The following is a 24,220-nucleotide window of genomic DNA, read 5'->3' as shown; positions in this document are numbered from 1 at the left end:
GGAGCATACCTTGCAAAAAAAACAAAAAAAAACCCAAAAAACAAAAAAACAAAAAACAACAAAAAAATACCACACACACACAAAAAACCCAACAGGTAAGCATGCTTTGACAGAGGCAAAGAAGCTCCTGCAGCTCCTGCAATAAACCTTTAACCAGAGACATTCAGTCTGTTACTTGCTCAGTGAGTCCCAGCCGCACGCATCACAAGGAGAGTAAGATTCAGTGCAGCCCAGAGGAGCAGTCCCCAGCCTTCCTCCCTGCCTCCAGCTACTGCAGATCCAGCCCTCCCGAGGCAGTCCACTCTACTTGTAATTAATAATTTCTTGGAATTTCTCATCCAGCCCATTAACACAAAGCTGTCTGCTGAAGTAGAACACTTCAGAATGAAAATACACAGATCATCATATATTGAACAACACAGCACCACCACAAACAAAGGCTAAGAGCTTTCGAAGCTAAGAATGGTACGTGCCTCTGCCAGGGGACCCAAAATGTCCCAGACTCATCAGACACTTCGCAAATTCTTGGCAGACCTGCCTTCTGTTTTGAGCTCATTTCCCATGCTGCTCTGCCATCCAGCATTACAGTGACAAATAGATGCAATTTCAAGCAACAGAAATGCTAGGAAAAATGAATTAAAATTAAAAAAAAAAAAATTGTCAGAGGCAAATATTACCCTATCATCCTATTTCATTTGGACATAAATAATGACATCTTAAAACAGCAGCATCAATTGCACAAGGCAAAATAGCGATTTAGGGGAAGAGTCTAAAATCCCCAAAGTGACTCAGGACAATGTAATACAACTTGATTCTATGGCCCAGTATTTCATACCTAAAGTTTGAAACATTTTGGCCAAACCAATTCTAAAATAAATGCACGTTAAGGATATTAATGCAATCATTTTTCTGTCTGGCAGCACAACTTTTATTGAAGTTACAACTTTAAGGGATGTTTCAAATTAAACAGACTCTGTAAAAACAGAGCTCAAATTAAACTCTGCTGTGACACTTTTAATTAATAAAATACAACAAATGGACTCTTCATTAAGCCTTACAAGCAATATTTCTTTTAGATTACAGTTTCCAAATATCACAAAACTCTTCCGCTGTGTCCTAAAGCAGTTGAGTAGCTCAAATTATATTTCCCCATTGAACACACTGGAACAGAACTCAAGGTTCTGGAGAACATGCTGAGAGGGAGAATGTTGAAGATCCAGCACTTAGAAAGTTTTTTCCCTTCTTAATTTTCACGGAATCATAGAACAAGTCTGGTTGCAAGGGACTTCTGGGAGACCTCGGTCCAGCCACCCTCTCAAAGCAGAGACAACTTAGATCACATTCTGAGAGCCTGGTCCAGTTGAGTTCTGAATATTTACAAGGAAGGTGAGAATTTGTACCCGAGTTCCGAGCAATTTCAATTTCTGCTGGGCAGTGTGCCTTTGAATTCAAACACAACTTCACTGGTAACCTCACCAGGAGTGGGCAAGCTGCACAGTGCCTGTTCACAGGCAGGCTCTGCAGAACCCCAGAGGTAAAATTCATCCATCCGAGCCCAAGTGCTGAGCCTGGGTCAGCTTATCAGCAGCCAGGTGCTGTTGCACTAGCGGTGAGTCCATCAGGAATATAAGTAGGTCGCTCCAAAAGTAATGCCTCCTAGCAACAGTGAAATGTCATCCAACCATAAACACCTCTGAATTAATTTTGTTAGTTGGTCACCTAGCACCTGACAGCACCCCTTTAAGTGTCTGCAAAACCCTGCCCAGCAAACAAGAAAATTCACTGACCTCTTGTCATAGGTGAGCAGCCAGTGGTGAGAAAGACAACTCCTATACAGAGCTGGACTGAGAACTGGCCTCAAACCTAAGAGGTCTGATGCTAAAACCAAGACCTCAGTCCAGACCACAGTGCCAAGCCCTCTGGAACACTAAAATCATTACATCCGTACTGATAAAAAATGCTTAGTTCCTTAGTTCCAGCTTAGTTTTCTTTTAACCATCAGCAACAGTGATATACAGTACCAATATATGGAATGTATGAGAGAAAGAGAGCACGTGATTATCATCAAGGGAGTGGGAGCAGCAAAGAACAGTAATTTCTAAAGCAGTTTTGCAATTAAGTGTATATATATATATATATATACATGAATATATATACACGCACAGATACATACTTGTACATACACATACACTGTGTAGCCACACAGGTATGCTTTTGTGTTTGCTTGCTTTTTATTTTAAATCATATGACACTTCATGCTCATGCTGACCTTCAAACCAGCCTCAAAGCCTTGCTGTGAAAAATTCTCCCCACCTTGCCAGACAGAGAAAAACCACGTGTGAGCTCATCTTTCCCATGCCTTTGCCTTCCCACGTCCTGCCTGGCAGCACACAGGATTCGCATAGCCCAGGTTGTGTGAAGATGATGGATCAGACTGCAGGGAGAGCCCAGGGGTCTGCGCTGCGTGGACTGCCCACACCAAGCTGCAGAGCTGTGCCTGCGCTCCTGAGGCTGACACAGCACTTACACAGAGAATGCAAAGGCATCCACATGCTGGATTAGAAGAGGAAAAATTTCATGTGCAGCAAAACTGAAAACACAGGAGGTCCTGAGAACCATGAGTAACTCAGCATGCTTATATCCCTCTGAATGACATCCTCTCCAATTAAAAAAAAAACAAAAAAACAAAACAAACAAACAAAAAAAAACCCACCAGAAATAAAGGGAAAAAAATATATATTCCTGCCATTCTTCCAACACATTTACTACTCAGATTCCTATGATTTTCCCTCCACCCTTCAGTGATGCATTACGAAAGCTTTCAGCTACTGCCATCAAAGGCAATGCCAGGCAGGCAAACCAAAGCTCCAAAGCCACCTCCACTGCAGTAGCTTCAGCACAGAATGTAGGGCAGGATGCAAACTCAAGTACAGGCTGAAGGGCTACATTGGGTCTTCACAGCACCATGTACCTCAGCTACCTCAAGCTTTTCCAAGAGTTACATTAATTGAGAAAGGAAATACCCAACAACATCTCAAAACTGCCTTCAATAAAAAACACAAAGAGTCTTGCCTGGAAACTCACGAGCATATGAAGTGGCACGAGCATATGAAGTGGTAGCATGTGCAGAAAGATTTGCTGGAATGCCAGGGAACTGCATCCTGAAGCTATGTATAATTAACTTTTGATTTTTAGGTTAAAGCTTTGTTGAGCTACAGGCTTAAGAAAAACTACCAGATCTTAAAACACGACACACAGAAGAGAATTTTTAAAGCTAAAAGAATGCTGAGATGCCCATTTAGGTTTGCATACAAACACTACCATGTCATTGGCACTGAGCATCCCTGATTTATCCGCATTTCCCTTTCTCCCCACAGAACAGCAACCTGGCACATGGAAGAGAAGACTGTGCAGACATCATTAACGAGAAAACAAAACTTGTCATACTAAAAAGATGCTTGAGAGAGCATAGACTCAAAGCAGAGATAACATGCAGGTATGAAGGGAACACCAGCATCAGTCAGATCATAGCATGAAGCTGGAGAAGTGTAAGAATACACAATCAAATCACCACGCTAGACATCACATCTGAGCCACCCAAAGGTTTCAGAGATTTATTACAGTTGCCACAGAAAGGGGGGTGGAAGAAAGACAAGAAGAAAAAAATCACGAAGAGAATAGCTTCAATTGAATCCACATGCTTTCTCATGCCTGAAAACAAGCCTGTAAGCTCTTTAGAGTTGTGAACATCATTTTATTTTGCATTTGTACAATACAACAGAGGCCCAGGATACTGATGAAGCTTCAGAGAGCTGCTACATTACAAATAAATAACAATAATCCACTTAATCTCTGCTTAATGCAGCCCTGAAGGGAATGCGGGTGAGATTATCGACTGACAGCATTTACTCAGTAGACCTTCAGTTACAGTCCACAGCCATAAATTCAGATTCCTCCCTTCAAAAAGCATCCATTGGCATCAGCAGAGCAAATGAAACCTTGAAGAATTGGACAGCAGGCTGTTTCAGAAGTTTAGTTACAAAAGGAGCAAAGAGGAGCGTGTTGCCACGTAAGCGCTGTAAGAGATATCCCATTGGTTCCAACAAAAGCACTGGAAGGGGCAAAAAAACACCCAACAGATTGGAGAAAGGAATAACCATGACTCTCCCACAGCTTGGAGCATACAAGAGCTCCTGCTGCCCACGCCGCTGCTTTGCTACAGTGCAGAACAGAGGGCAGATACCACAGTAGGTGACACCCCTGCTTCCAACCACCTTCTGTGCAAAAAGGGCTGGGTTTGATGGCCCCTTCCCATCTGTGCCAGGCTGGAGGAGAATGAGACAGATGCAAGCAGGTGTCGAGCGAGAGGGTGAAAATGTCACCAAAGCCACACTTACAGCAACCAGTGTTTCAGGGGACACATTCTCTCCCTTCACATCTTCTTCTTCGGGCTCTTCATTTTCTTTATTGTCAGTGCAAGAGACAGAGTCTTGGACTGAGCAAGTGCTAAGCAAATCTGGCAAACTGGCAGATGGGTACTTCAGAAAATCCCCTTCAGCGGATTCCTACCCGAGAGACAATAAAATGTGTTACATCACAAAATCCACCAAAGCCACGCTGACTCTGCCCCATTTCACCTGCCCAAAGGGAGCTCCCCAGCAATCCTCCCTCCTTATGTATTTCCATCAGCTTGAACTGTAACAGCCCAGTTACTGACAGCAGATCTGGTGTTAACATGCGCACCAAGTAAACATAGGCCAATACACATCTAAAACCATCAGATTTCATAAAAGAGAATTTAAAACAAATGCTCCCCCAGCAGTCTGCTCCTCCCCACCTGAATTCACTAAAAGTCACGGCAAGCAGACGCAGAGCTTGCACGCTCATTACTCATGTCACCGTGTCCCAAATCTCACGCCGTGCTCCCTTCACATATATGCCTATCTAAATGTTCCAAGGCAACAAACCAACAGCGCTGTTTGGGAGAACTAACTCCGTAAGCCTCTACCTACCCAGTCCAGATGCTTCAGGAGACATTCCCCTGGCTTTGGCATGTTTTCTGAGAGGTAAACGTGCATCAGCTGAAGTAAGACAGTAAGACAGGCTCTCGTTTTATTGCTTCCAAAGGAAATCCTGTGTTTGCAGTGCTCAGCATGCCAAACTGTAGGGCTGCTTTCCCATACCAACAAACAGCAGCCAGAGGAATCTGATGGGGAACACTTCACCTATATATGCCCTTCTATATGAAATTTTAATCTGCAAGGTTATTCACAGAGATTATTTCGATGCAGTCACTCCATGAGCAAGCAAATAATCTTCAGGACAGTCCTAGGCAGGCTAATGCCTTGTGTTTTGGCAGGGACTCCAACTGTCCAAATGAAGTACAAAATGTACCTATTCCAGTTCAAAGCATGTTGTTTCCAGAATAAACACTGGTGGGGCTAATATCATGCTGGGAGCCTACAGAAGGTCTTGAAAGAAACTCCCTGTCTAAATTAAACATTAGAAAGTTACAGGCTCTTCCCTTTTAACATGGAGGAAGAGAGCCTCTTCTTGACCAAGACAAGAAATAGAAAGCTTCTTTAGGAAGCCAAAAGAGCATCCAGAAATGAAGCTTATGTAAATCTGCACCAGACTGGCTGGGTTAACAAGAGTGGTTCCCACGGCCCCCCTTCTTCAGAGGTCCCTCCCCTACCTCAGTGGTCGTGTTGTCCTTTCTGAGATCCTAAGTGCTTTTGGAAGTATTCTCAACCCTACCAGGGAGAATGCGCAAACTGGGGTGGGGAGGATTTCCATAAACAAAGCAAAAATATTGTGTAATATTCCCTTGATCTCTGAAAGCAAAACTGAGAGCCCTCCTAATAAATGAATTCCACTCTCATTCCCCTGAAATTTCATGCTACTTTATCTATGAGAGCTTTGCTCCAAGCTATTAACAAGGACAAAATAAGGAATTCAAGCCAAGGGATCATCATCAGGAGACCTCTAGCACACAGATATGGAGAGAGATAACAGACTCCACAGGCAAGCATCTGATGAGGCTGAGTACAGCCTGCTTTATTTAGCAGTCTACGTATATTTTAAGAAAATGCTTTTTGCCCAAAACTTAAGTAATGTCTGCATGACTAAATCCAGCCTCATTTGCACACTGAACAACAGTAACAATACAAGCAAATCACTACTGTAGTCTATACCCTGCTGATTTGCCACAGATTTACAGCAGCTACTGATAACAATCCCAGTAGCACTGCATTAAACTTAGGGGAGCAAATGCAAACATGTGCCTCCATCTCAAAAATGTGCCCTCTCCATGCACACATCCTTGAGGACAGATCTAAGGGAGACACCAGGGAGAGGATGTAACGTGTGCTGCTTGTACCTTGCTGGCGACCACCAGCTGCACCATGCCGGCGGCCGAGCGCAGGAGAGCCACGGCGTCCTGGTGGGACAGCCCCACCAGTGACTGCCCGTTGATCATCAGGAGCTCGTCGCCTGCCGTCAGCCTGCCGTCCCTGTGAAAACAGAGAGGGAACGTTGGGCTCCCACCATGCTTTAGGTGGATTTTGGTGAGGTAAAATGTGACCTGGGTGATGCTAAATTTGCACTGATCAGTGAAGTTGTTTGACCAGAAGGAGTCCTCTGGAAATTGTTGCTATACTCAGAGCCATTTCACTCTGCCTGCAGAGTGAAAGCACTCTCAGACCCTCTCTGTGCCCCACTGGAGATGGATGGGAAACAGCAGCGAGCCCCAGATCTCACCATCAGAGGCAGGGCTGGGAGTGAGCAATCCCCTGGGATGCACAGCTTGTCCTCGCCCATTGATGACCCCATAGGAAAGGCCCATATCCCAGAAACTGACCTGGGAAAAGAGCCCTGCAAGCCATCAGGCTCACTGGGTTACGTTCCATCATCAAGAGCCTGGTGCCAAGAATCATAGAATGGCTTGGGCTGGAAGTAATCTTAAAGATCAACCCATACCAACTCCCGCCATGGGTTGGCTGCCCCAGCTAGCTCAGGCTGCTCAGGGCCCCATTCCAACCCAGCTGTGAGCACCTCCAGGGATGGGGCACCACAGCCCTCTGCACAGCAGTGGCAGCACATCACTGTCCTCTGAGTGAAGAACTTCCTCCTAACATCTAACCTAAATTTCTCTCCTTTAGTTTACAGTCATTTCTTGATGTCCCACCATTATCAGACCATATAAAAAGTCGGTCACCCATCTGCTTATAAGCTCCCATCAAGTACCGGAAGGATATCACAGCAAGTCCCTATACATACTGACTCTGGTATGGACCTGCACTAAACTCAAGTCTTTTGTTTGTCTTTACCTTGGACTAAACACACTGAGAGAGGTCTTCAATAACAAAAATGAGCTTTCAAGCTAAAATTTCACCTTCTTAACCTTTACAGACTGATGCAGGTCTCCACATCATTAGGACAAATCACCCGCACCTATCCTGACCCTGGCTAACAGCAATGGCCACAGATGCTGGGTCACACCCTGAAGGCTCAGCTTGCTGGCTCACCTGTGTGCTGAGCCGCCCTCCTCCACGTGGGTGATGATGATGCTGTGCGGGGATCGCTTCGAGCCTCTGCCTCCTGTTATCTGAATCCCCAGCCCGTCCGTCCCCTTCAGGATGTGCATCTTCCATATTCGGGAACCTTCTCGCTGAGAGAAAATGGGCAGAGAGTCCTTGAGTTTGGATTTGGACACTGAGAGAAGGCTGGGAGGGTAGAGGAGGGAGCGACGTACAGCCTTGCTGCCCATCACCACACATCTGTAGAGCTCAAGCCACATGGCTTTTTTGTTTTTGGTTTTTTTTTGCTGAGCTTTTCCTTGTTATTTGTGGTCCAAGCAAAGGAGGTAGAAAGGAGGAGGCAGCATAGAGCAGGTGCAGCATGTGTAAGTTTCCTTGCAGGCCCGCTTGCAGCTTTTCTGAGCTATGCTGTTCTGCACTGCAGTTCTACGTCCCAATCCTTCCCATAGCCAACGGCAGCCTCCAGCACCTTCACCAAAACTCTAGGATTTGCAGAAAGCGAGGGGCTGAGAAGCAAGATACCACTGAAACGGCACCCTGAACACCAGAGCGGAGCAGACTTGCAGCATGCAGCAGCGTTTTCCTCTCCAAACGGCTAGCAGCATTTGAGATATGAGGAGGAAAATGTCAGCCTCACACTGTCAGCTGCTGATCAAACATTCCTTATTTGACAGATGTTGTACGGACTGTAAGCAAGGATTTTCCCACCACAAAGAATAAATTTTCAATATAAGCAAGGTAATGAGTAATGCTTAGCACAGCTTTATTTATTTATTTATTTTTAATGACTATAAATCCAAAACAGAGCTCTACAATTTCTGGTGCAATACAAGAGACTAGTTCCCATGCATCCTACTGGAAGGAAGGACTGTTTTCCATTTGTTGACTGGGCACAAGGAAACACAGGAGAGGCTGCTATCAGCGGAACAGGAAAGGAAAGAGAAAAATAATCAAGCAAGCAATATGCAGAGGCAATTACCAGGACACTCTCAGAGGGAAGGGAAGAATCAGAGTAACAGAATTATGAGAATCCCAGGAAGCTTCCAAGCTTGCAAGGCAGAAAAATACACAGTTTGGAGGTGATTTCAGGCTGCTTGCCACAGTCACTCAGCACGGGGGAGGTCATATTTCTGACTGGGTCTGTGCTGCACAGAGACAATGTTCCTGCAGCACACAAACACCCAAGCAGTGGAGATGATTCAACTTTCATGCCAAACTGTGAAGAGCTCGTAGAAATTGCTGCTTGTTTCCGAGGAGTGGAACTGCTAAATATATCAGTGGACGTAAGGTTTGTGGCAGTGGCTTGCAGATTTTAGTCCAACGCTGCTTATCTCAGCCTATATTAAGTGAAGGCAATGTGTTTTTTTTCTTTTAACCTGACCACTGGGGACCGATGTTGAAACTTTTAAATGCAATGCAACATGAGTTTTTCAGACAGAGAAAAAATATGATCTCGAGTATGTAAGCTAGTACCTCAGAACAAAGAGAAGAACAGGAGATAAAGGTTACACAGCCCCAAGACCACGGTTCGAAAAACAGGAAAAACCAACCTGGTGTTTTGAGAGGTAAGCCAAAAGTTTGATCCTGGAAAAGCAGACACCTGTGGGTAATTTGTTAACTTGACAGCAGTGCATATGAGCAATATCCCACAGGTTTAACTAGGATGCTGAAGAAACTGATAAAAGCCCAGTCCCAGTTGAGTAACAGGGCATGTAAGGACAGCAAATACCTTGAGACAGATTACCAAGATAGACAAAACATCATGTTAAATGCAGGGGCTAGAGACAATTGTATTTATGTGCTCAAAAACAAACAAACACACAAACACAGAACTAGGCCAAAGTCTGACAATGCTCCAAAGAGATTTTATTGCTATAATATGCCCTGCACCCATAATGAACATCAGATGTGTCACATCCTTCCCTCCCCCAACCAAAACGATGCTCATTCAGGATGCTGCTCTGGCTGTCCACTTGTTACACCTAGTTCAGAAGCAAACCCTCTGATAAAGCCTAACAATGCACTTATAACACTGTTTCTAATGACTTGCAAAAGTGTTTTGGAATGCTGGTTACGCAAAGGCCCACACGCAGCACCCCACCTACACTCCTCAGCACTTTTCACTGTCACATACTAAAAAAAACCCAAATTCACTCTCCACTGACCCACTCTCCAATACTCATTTATACGGCACAACACTTCGTAGCAGCAAGTGGTGAGGCTCCGCTGCTCTCATTCCCTTTCAAGTCCCACTGAAGTCAAAACTACCTGCAAAGCAGCACATTACTCAGCCTAAGCGGGGATGGCAGAGCACAGTCATGCTGCACACAGCACCTCAGCCTAGCATGTAACCAAATATACATTTATTTCATCCTTTCTGAAGTCACAAGTCAGTGGCACTAAGAACTACATCTGCTGACCGTTCTCCCTTTGTAGAACAGCCACAGCTGTTCAGTCAACCCCAGAAGTACCCACATATCTTTGACTTTTTAAAGCTGAGCACCAAAACGCAGATTTCCTAGCGTTTCGGTGAGATTTCTTGGAGAAAGGAGGTGTTCCACAGAGCCCCATTTCCTCCCCACATAGGCACTCTACTTCTGCACAGAGCAGCATGGGACACTCCACTGTCAGCTGGGAAATGCTGCTGCTTCCATCAGGCACCTTTTGTGGCTGCATCACACAAGAGCTTTGCCAGTAAAGCTCCAGGCCAAGGATTCTTAAATGTATTTAAATTTGACTAAAAAAAAACAGTTTTCTTGAGTTCTTGGAGAAACCCACATTCAACAGCACAAGCCTTAAATGCTTTAAATAAAATTTAAAAAGCAGAGCAATGCATTCTATGTCTTTCACTTTTAAACTTTTTAAAGGATCCTATTTTCAAGTATTTCTTCCTAAACAAGAATACACATTCACTCAGACTTCAGATGAGGGCTAAGACTGTGCCATATTCACTCAGTTCCAGAGACTTACGACACCCAAGGGAAGCTCCACTCAGGTTAGATTTGGCTGTCCGCAGGTCTGATGTCCCTGCTCTTGGAGCCTGCTGAATCCTGCCCAGAGGAGGACGATGACTTTAGCTGCAGAATGGCATCCTCTGATGGGCTGCACAACACTGGTTGCTGCCAGTTTCGTATCCCTACTAACATTGGAACTTTTCTATTTGCTCAGAAAAATCCTCATAGCTTCATTTATAAATGATTCAGAATAATCCCCATAGTTTTGTTCACGAGTGACACAATAAATCCTCACACATACATCCACAGCAGTCTGTGAGAGAGTATTTCATGCCCACAGTACAGAGAGATGCTGTGGGTCCAGGGAGGTATTTCAGACTGCAGATATCCTCAGCAAGAACCAAGAACAGCCTCTTTTCACTGCTCTCAAGAATAAGGAGACTAATCCATATTCCTTAACTACCCTTAAACAAAGTCAGGTCAACACAAGGAAGCTCAGTACTTGTAAAGTAGGATGGAAAGGTGAGCTAGACCTCGTGGTCTGATGTCACAAGCCACAGAGAACCATGCAGTCCACCTGAGATATGGCCAACAGGCACACTTACAGACTTCCACACTCTCTCTGGAAATCACCAAAGGAAGGAGAAGTCAAAATTTCTTTCAGAGATTTTTCCCCATCTTCTGGAAGGCAATATTAGTCCTGCTGAGATCTATCCCACAGCACCTGAGCAGCAGAAGAACTACTCCCCATGCTAGGAGAGCTGTGTGGATGCCATGGATGAACATTTTCTTCTCAAGAACAGTGGTGAGGCATTGGAACAGACTGCTCAGGGAGGTGTTGGACTCACCAGTGCTGGAGGTGTTCATGAAATGTTTAGATGTTGTTCTGAGGGACATGGTTTAGTAGAAAATATTGGTGATTGGTGTATGTTGGACAGGATGATCTTAGAAGTCTTTCCCAACCTTGGTGATTTTATCATTTAAGAATCGTGGAGGTATGGCACTGAGGGACATGGTTAGTGAGCATGGTGGGGATGGGTTGATGGTTGGACTAGACGACCCAAATGGTCTTATCCAATCTCCACGATTCTGTGATCTTACCAACACTTACAAATATCTAAACGGCAGTGGCTAAGAGGATGGTTGAAAAGAGCCAGGCTATCTTTGGTGGTACCACACCAAGTGATAGAACAAGGGGCAATGGGCGTGAACTGGAACACAGGAAGTTCCATAAAACATGAGAAAGAACTTCTTCACTTTGAGAGTGACAGAGCACTGGAACAGGCTGTTCAGAGGAGCTACTGAGTCTCCTTCTCTGGAGATATTCAATAGCCATCTGGATGCCTTCCTGTGCAAGGCAGACTAGGAAACCTACTTTAGCAGAGGGGTGGAATAGATGATCTCCAGAGATCCTTTCCAATCCCTACCATTCTCTGTGATCTCTGTGTGTGACTCTATTTGTCAGAGAGAAGGAGAAGAGACTAGACCTTCTTTTGAAGTCCCTTCAAGATTTATACTGCTTCTGTGAACATTCTTATAGCAAGAAGAAGCACTTGACAAATGGTCAAGTGAGAGAGGCTGCAGCTTGGCTAATGGCTGTTTTTTATTCTCTGCAGTTACATCATTCTTAGGTGACTCAACTTTCCTCCTAACTCGGCTCTGGCAAGCAGGCAGTGCCTTGGATCAGATCTTTCCTCTTGCAGATGATCAAAGTGCACAAGCTACAAATAATTAAAATGTTTTTTAAGATGGTATGAATATTCCACTCGGATTAATGATGAGCAAGAAAAAATGGGTCATCTTATGTAACAGACCACAAATGAGAATAGAGAATCGAGCCAGCATCTCAAGTTGCTCCCTGCAGGCTGCCTTTCTCCACCATTGTATGCGAGGCAGCCTCTGTTCAGAGCAAGAAGCCTACATCTGGAACAAACTAGCCTGCTACAGATGTGGGGAAGCTTGCGTTATGCTTGCTCCAAGTGCATACCATCAAACGCTCAATTTCATAAGCACATCATTAATAAAACAAAAAGGAACATTTTTCCCCTCTGAGTGTAAAATAAATAAATAAATAAGATGTGTCAGAGCCGCTCTTCCCACCCGTCTTTCACCAGCTAATTGCAGGGGAGTTTAAAAGGGACTTGACTGATTTCTACTGTGTGGTGTTCAACAAGTTGCAAATCTGAATACACAAAGGAAAGATTGCTTTGAAATGTTATATTAAAGAAAAGCTTGGCAGGAGCAAGGTGTAAACAAATGGAAAACAGAAATGCAGTAAGTAGTTAAAAAGGCAGACAGCAAAATGGAAAATGTAAAATAGCTGTCTACAAAAAACACTTTCTGTCACAGCAGCAATGATTTTTGCATAAATAAGTAATAGTTTTCAAGCAAAACCCAGGATAAGCTAAGCTGAGAACAGCAGTAACAGTGTGTCAGCACACCGGACATGCACATGTCAACCTTGCCAGACCTTGCATCCCATGTAGGTATCTACCAACATGTCCATGGGACTCCTACCTGCCCTGCTGGTACCGTGATGGGGTTTGCTGCCTGTGCAGGACCAGCTCCCACCTGGTGACCTCACGGGACCACCCCAGCAGCAGAAGCTAACAGTAAACTCCTCCTTGCTGGCCATGAAGCTGTTTTTGGAAACTTACGGTTTAAGAGAAAGTTTTAAGATTTACACCTTGAAAAATTGATCACAATAGGTTTGATGGCAACCAGAGTGCTGATGGCACGCACCTGAAAACCAGCAGTATTTCCCACATAAAAACACACAGCCAGGGCACATGTTCAGATCAGCATCAGCACTACCAAATGGCCTAGCCTACAGGGACAGGGAGCTATGCTGGGTGTAAATAGCAGCACTTCCCTCCTCAGAACCCTCCAGTGATTTGGGGCACATGAAAAGCTCCTCTCCCAGATGCCTGCCTTGTGTCAGATGCTACCTGCTCGCATCATCCCATTCCCCATGCAGACAGGGGACAGGAGTAGCTGGGTAGCTGCTGAATTAACCTTAGTGACCACATGCCAGGTGATTAGCTCAAACGTATTGCTCTCAAGATGCAGTCAAAAGCCATCACTCTTACATCACAGATACACTAGTGCGAATGACTCAATCACAAAATCATGCCAAAATCTGATATTTGCAGATTCTTAACAAAGCAATTATTTCATCGGGGATAATGAGTATAATTTTCATCTGGTCTTACCAAGATGTTGTTAAAGCTGGCCTGACAGCAGGATTCCTGCTTTCATCTGCTATCTTGAATTTTCACTGTTGAACAAGCAAGCTAAACAACTCCAAAACAAATCAAAAGGGGAGGAAAAGAAAGTTATCTACATTCCTTTACCACTGTGTTATTCCAAGGCACAAGTTCTTTGCCCATCCTTACTGTCTATGAAAAGTTCCTAGCGCTGGAGATATTTCTTAGAACTGGAACCAGGAAAGCCTTTCACTTCTGCCTCCAGGTGACACAAGCCAGTCAGTGCCTCTGGGTGTTTCCTAAACCTCTTGAAAGCAGAAAAAGTCAAACTCATAGTCCTCATTCTGAATTATACAATGTTGACCGCGAACTTTCTATGCCCTCAAAACAGGTGCCCATTTCTGATTCAACAGGTTCTTTTTGTTTGGGCAAATGGCTTAGCATCCTTCAACTGAAAGAGTACCTTGCCCTGAAGAGAGAAGCATCCTAAGGATAAAGTCTGGAGAACAGCAGAAAGCAAAATCCTCTCCAAATACAAATACACAATTAAAATACACGAAATAGGCATCACAGATGAGGGGATGAAAACTCTGCAGTCTTAAGCAGAATGACCCACAGGAATGCATCTCCAGAGACAGACTAGTTGTTGACATCATTTCCTTGGCAAGGGCTTTAAACATTTTATCAGCCATTGCATGCACCTGAACTACATAATCACCCCTTGCAAAAAATCTGCTGGAGATGTTTCTCATCCTAAGCCATCACCATCTGGGTCGCACCTTCCTGTGCTGCTCCCCTCTTGAGGCTCTGGAGCTTCCTTGCAAGATCAGCCAAAGGACTGTGCAGCTATTCCTGACTCAAGGGGTTGGGGGGTTGTTCAGCACAGCAAATACCCCCGGGGAGCTCAAGCTTTTAAGTTTTACAGTGTGCTTGCATTCCTTCAAGTATCTCACTGGGTCTCAATCTGTTGTTGTTGGGCCATCGGGAACAGTGGATTGGTTTGAAGCTTCCCAGAAAAAAATCCTTGCTGTCTGCAGTAGATTAAAGCCTGTCCTGGAGTAAGTCACCATGGTCCCCATGTCAGCTAAAGCCTAGTCTGTCTTGGGAACTGGTTTTCATCTCCTGCTGTCAGGAATCTGGGTTCGCTAAGCAGTTTCAGTTCCCTGAGTCAAAAATTAAGCATATGCAGATCCATAATCACAGCTTGCACCTGAAACACTGCAGCACTAAGCAAACAGCACGCTCCATCTTTAGGCATGTCCACTGGTTTCAAACATTCACATGCAACGATCAAAACATCAAACTTAAACATTCAACTACAGCCATCCTTTGCGTTCCACTTATGGATTTGCTGTATCAACCATACCATATGCAAAATGAAAACAACACTTTCTGGATGGATAGTAGATGTTTTTTTACTGTTGCTCTCTCTTACAGTTTGTCATAGCAGAGCACAAATGTCAGCTGAGAGCTCTTGTGGCACAGCCCTGTGCATCCCTGACATCTCTACGGGCAGTTCATTGCTAACAGAGAGGATCCCTTCTCACGATGACACGTTTAAACTAATTCGTTACAACTTATCCATTGCTGTACTATTTCTGTGCACAAACCTGCCCTAAGCCTTTCGAAAATTCGATTCAAACAGAGAATAAATGAACACACTGCTACTTAAAATTTAAATCTACAGCTAGCCCAGCCACAGCTATCGCTTAAATCACAGCAAAGAAAGGCAAAACCTGCCATCACTTGAGAAACGTGACAGCAAGGGCAACTTACCCCAGAAAGTTGTGGTGACGGCTGTTTCATGGCAAGGTGGAGTATAACTGGCAGCAAAAATAAATGAACTGTAGCATCAGTACTAGTTACATAAAAGCGCTTCCTAAAACTCCAAGCAAAATCAAGGCCAAGTTTTGTCAGTGCTGTGCAGCTACAATTAAAAGACAGAGCTTGTCCCTGAGAGAGTTTACAACCCAAAATAGGCAAGAGAGAGGAAAGACATGCTTATCACTGTGCAAATTAAAACTTCAAGACAGTAGATAGCCCCAGGATTCACGTTAATGAAAGACAGAAGCAAACACAGAGGATAAAAAGACGTTAAGAACAGAAACAGATTCTTAAAAAGGCCTGTGCACATCTTAAGCTGTCTGCAACAGGAACAAAAACAGGAGTTATGTATCTCTAAAATGTGTATCATACAACAGTGAAATAAAAAACCTTGATGAAATAATAATCAGTGCTTACACTGACAAAAATAAGTTGATGCAAAGCAACTCAGTTTCCCAAGTTCAGTGAAACTGTCACTGCTTACCCTTAGAAGTATCCTACTCACAACAAGGTTTGCATTTTTGGTACAGAAAATGGTTGACAATTTTTCTTTCCACCCCATTTAAAAAACAGGAAAATCCTTATAGTAGGTATAGTATGTCAAGTCTCGTGTTTTGATTCCTGTAACATACCATTAGCCTTATTCTTCTGCTTGGCAAGATAAGAAACATTTTGCATTAGCCAAAATGAAAGGTACGACTGACATTTACCAGCACTGATTGGTAAATATTGCTACAGAAAGCTGTCAACCTTCCATAACTGCAAAACAACATGCAATTCAAAAGCATTCCACCTTTCCTGAGACATGCCATCTTAATAAGCAAGCAGTAATGGGATGGAACAAAGACGACTTTCTCATTAAGTGCAGACAAGCACTGCTCACCTGAGGTAGTATAAACGCAAGTACTCCTTGGCAAACATCTGACTGGTCTTGTAGGTGCACACACACACCCATGTGCACCTGTGCATACAATCAGGAGTACAGCGAGAATTATGGTCTACGTAAGACAGGCCCAACTGGATCATAAGGCAGCAAAATTGGCTGCACGTGCTGCTTCATAGCTGGAACTCACTGCTGAGTAACGTGGGTTAGCAACACAGAGCCCTTGTCATCCACAATGTCAAAGTGCTGCTGAATCTCACTTCCCCAAAAACCTCTCTGAGACTCAGCTTTAATATGACCTCCCCTCTTCTCCTTTTTTTAATAGGTAGTAAGCTGACCTCACAAAGACAAAAAATACACTTTATGGGGCCAGCAAATGCTGACTGCTCTCCATACAGGACACACATGGCAGCTCTGCTCCCATGCCATGTGCCTGCTGCAGCAGACAAGTGCTCAGACATACACCCCAACCCCTTTCACCTGCCTGCCTTTACCGAGAGCATCTCCTTGACACCCAGTCACCTCTACGTATCATCTAATCAAAACTGCTACTTCTGGATCTGATGTCAGTCCTTTCCTAATGCAGAAGTGTAAATTTAAGAGACTTTTGGAAGCATCTCTGGTTTTCTTCTAAGCCAGTGAGGACTTCTCAAAGCGCCGTGTTGGGGTAGGAGGAAGGAAAGGCAGCAGTTTGTGCTCTGGCACATTCCATCACCAGCCAAACTTCTGGGTCACTGATGAAAGCCTCAACTGCCATACTAGGAGACCTGATTCAATGGAATGCCCTTTGAAAAAACCACCCTCATTGCCAAGGTACTCTGGCTCCTTACAATCCCAAGTTCCCACCTCTGGTCCCCATCTGACAACTTCTCAGCTCTCCTCAGTTCTGAGCAGCTGAGAAAACAGTCCACACCTCTTCCAAAACAACTGTGACAGAGAAACAGAGAACAAAATCAAGGGATTTTGTCTTCCCAGTAAAAACAGTGAAACCATGAAATTGGTATCTTGTGAGGAAACCTCCTGTTTCCCTTTCTTTATCATTCCCCAGCTCCTCCCATACTCATCTTACATCCTTGCCTTTGTAATTACCAGCCTAGAAAATACCACCTGGTTTCAAGCCACTGAATAAAAGTAGCAAACTTTGATTTCTGCGTTTAAGCTCCTAGATCTCCCCAGGATGTGATGGGTCATTACTCTGGCTCAGAGATTGCCTGTTTTTAAATCACTGTGCACGACTCCCTGGGCCCTTTCCAAGGTCAGATCTGGTTTCCAGGCCTCTGAGATCTTCCTGCCAGGCAGACAGAGCCCTGCAGCTTTGAATCTGCACATTTTTAAGGGGCACTCTGGTTCATTCTAAAAATATCGCAGCATAACTTAGCCACCTGTAAACATCAGATGCTGACTGCTAATTGACAGGTACAATATTTATTGAGGTTACATACCAACAAACAGTCTAGCAGATTTGTTTATACATAGCAATAGCAATGCCAAATGCACAGGAGAGACAGACCAAGATCCGGGAGATGAAAGCAAGCCTGAAGGGGACTGACACATGCATACGAGCCAGTAGCACTGGAATCTCTGGGCAGGTTCATCTGACAAATAATTTTCGTCTCAGCTCTCATTTTACAGTTCAGCACTGCTGTTATTAGCAGCATGTTGTGACAAAACAAAGAGAAAAACACCAAGCTTGTGGGAGAGGAAAGCTAACAACACCCAAGGCACGTGGCTGCCTCAAAAGCACTCCTGGCACAACAACTCCAAGGCCACGAGCTGACCTCTGGGTTCAGCAGAGCAACAGCCAAAGACAAGCAGACTTACTCCAACCTCTTCTCCCCTGCGTTCTGGTTGCTTTAACTTCAAATGAACTTCCTAAAGGGAGAAAAAGGGAATTTCCTGGAGCCAAGATTCCAGCTCTGTAATTCTTCCATCTGCATCCTGGGGCCGGGGAGGGGAAGGAGAAGAGGGAGAACCAGAGAAGTCCTCCTGCAGCCACACAGGTGCTGCAACTCCTTCCCAAAGCCTTTCCTCCCACACGCAGCTGACGTCCAGCCTGCTGCAAGGCATCTCTCAATGACACACAGTGAATATACTGCTCCCCAAAGGTGCTGGGGCTGACAGCTCTGGATATTCCATTAGCCAACGCATGGAGGAGATGTCAAGCACTGCGCAGGCAGCGGGGATGGGCCGGTTTTCCCCATAGAGAAGGTGCCCTGCCAATGCACCCTGTCCCTGTCCGGGAAGAGATAACTCATCCCAAAGCTGTGAAAGGTTTGGCTTGTGCTTTGAAGCCTGGAAGGAGGAAGGCTGCAATTTCTGACACTCCATTCTGGATGCTGTGTTCAAAAGACTCCTGACAGGACTGGATCTCACATGCCTGACCGCCAGGTCATGCTTTGGAAATGCAGCTTTAAGCGACTTTTGAAGCTTCCAAATATCCTCATCCTTTGATTGTCATTATTTTTTAAATTGTTTTGTTTTAACAGAACTCAAATCCTTTCAAAAATTTTATTTACTGTCTCTATTTACCATTCATTAAGAAGCTGAATTAAGCTGCTGATTACCGATAGCAGCTACCACACAGCTGTTAAAGTGATGGGCATCTGTAGGGTCTCCTTGTTTTCAAAAAGCAAAGGCTGTGCAGGGCATGCCATTCAGGCTCAACTACTTACAATTCTCCACGTTCAGATGTTAGGAAAATGTAATTAATACTGACACGTACAGAGGTCATATCTCTGAGCAAAACATTAAGGGGGAAAAAATTAAGAGACAGAGAGAGAGAGAGAGAGAGAGAAGCAATTTTGCTAAATGACTGTGCCTCCCAGCAGGCTCTGTGACAGATACACCACAACAGCACAGATTATAGCTCTTACATTTCCAGTGACTCAACTAAGCGTTTACATTTTAGAAAGCCACCTTATATGTGCTTTGCATTAAAAACGCATTTATTGCTCACATTGACACATGTATATTCTGAATTTAATAATATACTTGTTGGACCATGGTGACTCAAAACATCAACGTAATACCAGCAAGAAAAGGCTTTAATCGAGTTTCTTCACACTTGGCATCGACTTCCTCAAAACATACTCTGGCCATCTTCATTTATAACATTTTTAATTAGACATCTCCAGAACAGATTGCTGAAAATATAAAAACTTCCTTAAGTTTTTATATGAATTGGAGTCTCCAAAATGCCGATGGGCTGGATTTATTTATTTATGGAGTTCTAATGTTTTTCTTTGGAAGGGTTTTACAGACTGCAATTATGAGGCTTTCAAAAATGGTACATACTTCCCCTCCCTGTTGCACCATGAAATCAAATGTGTCTCATTGATGGGAAGAATAGGTTTTCTCAATTACATTTCTTTAAGACCAGCACTTAAAAAAATTGGATTAGTCCCCTCCAATGCTTTTTATGTTAAGTTAGTTTAATCTAACAACCAACATCACTCTACACTAGTACAGGGGAGTACCAATTCAGAAAAATTGGTTTAAACCAATGCTTTCCCCAGCTGACATTAGGGATGAGATGTCCACTCACACTGCTGCATTGCCACCTTTGAAGTCTTAAAACCAAATGCAGCTGCTGCAGCAAGCCCTGAGCCCAGCACAGCAGCATTCATCTGTTTATGTTATCAGTGTCTATGAAAAAATTGGCATACAGCTCTTCTGGTGACAGATGCATACTGAAACCTAATCAAGGCTTGGGTTATTTTTCTCCACTCAGCAATGCTGCAATTCTAGCCAGGCAAACCCCGAGATCTCCGTTAGGATGAAGAGAGAAGTCATTAAAGTCCTGCACCCACTGCCATCCCAGACAATAACAAATCATCCATCCCACCAACTTGGAGCAAAACTCACAGCAGCTTCCATGTGGCTCCCAAGCACTTTTCAAACAAGCTTTGTAACGCTAATAATTGCACCAAGGTCTGGTGCTGATTCTGCTTCTCTTCAAGAATGGAAACTTCAATTCCACTTTTAACAGAAGCTTTAAGGTCCCATCGAACTCAGACATGAAGCCTAAGAGGTCAAAATGAACATCTTTCACTGACCCCTCTCACCTCAGTGTCTCAAGGTCAACATTTGTTCCAACAACAGAGTTCCTGAAGCCAACACTGACAAGTCTGAGAAATAACAACCTTCTCTTTCACCACAGAAGGAACGTGGCAAAAATTCCTCACAGTTACTACCTAATTCTCAAATCCTCCTGTCTCCTGGTTTTGTACACAATGCCTGCAACTCAACATCCCAGCAGCTTAGTCTGTCACACAGAGGACAACACAATGAAACCTGTGAAATCATTCTAGAAGTTCCCTTAATCCTCTTGCGCATCAGAAAATTTGCTTGCTTCTCCACAAAACCTCAAAGCAGACCTACCTGGGCTGATAGATCAGCGATGTCCATCACGCTGCCCTCTGATAGCCGGGACCGGTGCTGTGCCCTAGCGCTGTGCAGCTGCTCCTCCGCATTAACTTCTGCTTCAGGGGCCTCTGGTTGAGCCACCTCCACCTCCATCGGGGTACAGTGCCCATTCCCGTGCTCTGGCTTTTCTTTGCTCTCCTTGCTGCCTGGCGTCCTTGTGATGACCCCAAACTTCCTGGTCCTCTTCCCATTCTGAGCTGTTCTGTCAGCAGGTTCAGGGCTGGGCTTGGCTTTGGGGTCACAGCTGTTGCTGTTGTTGCCGTTGGAGGGAGGAAGAGGGGCTTTGCGCTTGATGCGGCGCAACATGATCAGGTAGACAAAGCCTCCATTCCAGCACTGCTCGGCCAGGTAACTGCAAGGAAGAGGTGCATGTGTTAGCAATGGCTCACCCCACATCCCGCCTGCACGACTTCCTGGGCAGCACAGCTGCATTCAGAATGAGGACACACTGGGATACCTCCAAGCATCTGCAGAAGCTCCTTTTTCCTTTGGTATTAGAAATTTGCACTGACAAGCAGAGATCTCAGTGCTGCCTCCCAGCAGCCCTATCAGACGCTCAGGCAGCAGTAACAGAACAACTGGTAATGCTACCAAATGGTAATGCTACCCACCACCCTGACCTGCAGACCAATGGCACAGCAACACAAAATGGCAAGAGCAAGCAAAGCAAAGCAAAAAAGTAGTTCCAGTGGGGGGGATTAATATAAATAAATAAATTCTGAAAAGTTAAAAATAGTCTGTTTAGCCTTGAGAAAAGAAGACTGAGAGAGGACCTGCTCCAGGTCTATAAATATCCAAGGTGTTGGGAGCAGAGTGGCAAGGCCAGATTCTTTTCAGCAGTGTGTGGAGACAGAACAAGGGGGAATGGCCAGAAATGCAGCACAGGAAGTTCCGCACAAATGTGCGCAAGAACTTCTTTACAGTGAGGTGACGGAGCACTGGAACAGCATGGCACTACAATGCACCCTGGCTCCTGTGAATGGGAATAAGTTTCCTTTATAGCAGGCACACTCCAAACAAAGCAGGAGCTAAGTCATTGCAGTTGTGCATGGAGCAGCCACCACGTCCCCATACCACACCATCACCTTCCAAAGGCTTTGAACGTGCCTTGCAGAAAACGACATTTCTGCTTCAAATACCCAGTGACCTTAAATAAACTGCACCCATCAATGCAAGAGGGGAATCCAACTTCTTGCCTCTTTTGGGAAAGCATGTACCTCAATCCAAATTCTTGAAATATTTGGGTTTTCAGCCAAGGGTGTGACCAACGAGGAGTACAAACAAGCTGGAATGTGTATTTAACAGGTTTGTATGTGCCCTTTCACATTAATTTAGACCAAAAAACTCCACTGTCTTTCTCACTAGCAAAAGTGACAAGAATTTCCCAGAGCACCAAATAACCCTCTGGTGCAGCAGCAACAAACTTTCCACTAACACAGAGCAGTTGGTGAGCCTACAGCTATCAGAGGAGATGAGAAAATAGGTGTGGAGTTAAACCATGAGAGGTCCTAAGAGAAAATAACACAGCACTTGTGTCTGAGAGAGCAGGAGGAACTCGGGAGTATTCCACCCTTTTTTCCCTGCCTGATGCTTGTGGGGGAATTTTACCCTTCCCTTTCTTAAAAGTTGTTTGGCCTTAAACACAACCCTTCAAAGCTATTCCTGCATAGAGGTGACTTACAGCAAAACAGGAAAAGCAGCTCTGATAACCCCTGAAGCAAACTTCTTTGCAGATGGGTGAAGAAAGCTCTCTCCATTACTCAAAGCAATCTGGACCAACCTGGCAGTGGCTGAAAGCAACACACAACGGGTATGTTTTTGCCCACAGACATTAGCTGGTAGTTTCAGTCCACCCCTTCCTAAAGCTGAGATGTCCCCCAGACAACAGCACCAGTCAGACTGCCTGTGTTTCACTAGGAAGTCTGATGCCCAAATGAATACAGACACATAAGTACAGCCCTGGAGCAACTGAACTGAGGGACAAACAGGTTTCCCAAATGTATACAGACTGAACTCTCCACAAAGGCAAGCCTCTTGAAAGAAAGGAAAGGGAAGGGAACATCTATACATATCCAAATAAAATCTTTAAACCCATCTTTTTTCAAACCATCCCCAAACAGCACTGCGGCTGCAGCAGCCCAGCTGTCTGGATGGCTGTGAAGTGACACGGGCCCAGTGAGGCAGCTGGGGCAGGCAGGACCTGCTGGCTTTGCCTAGAAGATTCCACAACTAAGATGGAAGTAGTTTGGATTATCAAGTTAAAAGAAAAATGCTTTTAATCAACAGAAGAGGGGCCGTTTTGTTCCAGAAACAATACGGGCTGCCTGTTTTTCACATTTATCTTTCAACTCAAATTTCAAGGCAGCCAGCAAAGTTGATTAAAATTCATGACTTTTGCTTGCAGCAATACCACTGCACTCTGATCCATCACACATAAGCCTGATAGCGCTGTTGCTGGCACACAGAAGAGCTGCTCGTCTCCCAGTAGCCCCGTGCCTCACATGGGTGCTGCCCTGCCTGCTTGGAGCAGAGCCCGTTCTGCCAGACCTGTTCTCCTGCAGGTGCATCAACGTGGGAGATTTAAAACACTGATCACTATCTCCAAACTAATTGCGGCTGTAGTTTTGAGTGCCAGTAACCAAGTGCAAGCAGTAAGCAACTGCCTGATTTTGAAACCAAGCAGATGGGGAACTTAGTGCATATCCCAAATAAAGTCATTTGATAAAGAAGAAAATAGTTTACTGCTTCACCTCCTCTTGTAACATGTCCACTCTGCTCGTAACATGCAAAGTTACAGGAAGAAGTTACAGAACAAAGTTTGTTCTTCTCTATCTACTGTCCACAGAAACTCATGCCTGAACTCAGAGCAGTAATGATGCCGCAGCTGTGCTGAAGTCAGAGGGGCCACACTGATTTACTCCATATGGCAGGATGATCCAGGCATGCTACCTGTAGTAACTCACTGTTTTATGTCTTCTTGAGTGCTTCTCAGCAGTTCAAAGCACACATTCCCATGAAGAAAAAGGAACGCTTTCTCTGGGGCAGGAATCAATTACCTTTGAGTGGCAGTGAGGGACCGTGCACACCAGACGATCTCCGGTATTTCCGGACAGGGTATGTCCAGCTTCCACAAGGACGGGTACCAGTGATGCAATAAGTGGCATCATTACCCCAGAGCTTGTTTCAAATCGAAAACTGGTGTATATGGTGTAACACCATGCTCACATTACAAGATAGGCATCTAATACATGGAGTATTTGCGGTCATTGTCAGTATCACCCTAGATCTGTAGGCAGGGCTGCTAACCAGGGAGCCTGAGCCACATTTAAGCTCTGCTAAGCATGTGCTGCCTACTTAGCTGGCTTCCTTTTCCATTGTCATTTCTTTCCC

At 44.6% G+C, this 24,220-nt stretch overlaps 1 protein-coding gene across 1 annotated transcript in view; it reads right to left on the bottom strand.

Moving 5' to 3' along the window:
* The window catches only part of PDZD2 (PDZ domain containing 2), a gene marked incomplete at its 3' end in the record, with an annotated part of 132,824 nt that overhangs the window by 41,123 nt on the left and 67,481 nt on the right, over positions 1–24,220 (bottom strand). Inside the window, exons 2-5 of the mRNA XM_079548726.1 lie at positions 20,786–21,182; positions 7,527–7,669; positions 6,380–6,512; positions 4,398–4,565 (exon numbers count right to left, since the gene is read on the bottom strand). Of these exons, the coding sequence (XP_079404852.1) occupies positions 4,398–4,565; positions 6,380–6,512; positions 7,527–7,669; positions 20,786–21,182 (841 nt within the window). The remainder of the gene's footprint in view (positions 1–4,397; positions 4,566–6,379; positions 6,513–7,526; positions 7,670–20,785; positions 21,183–24,220) is intronic.

This window comes from Tetrao urogallus (assembly GCF_951394365.1).
Source record: "Tetrao urogallus genome assembly, chromosome: Z".
Classification (NCBI taxonomy): domain Eukaryota; kingdom Metazoa; phylum Chordata; class Aves; order Galliformes; family Phasianidae; genus Tetrao; species Tetrao urogallus.
The sequence above is the reverse complement of the archived record's forward strand: the minus strand, read 5'-3'. Positions and strand labels throughout refer to the sequence as shown.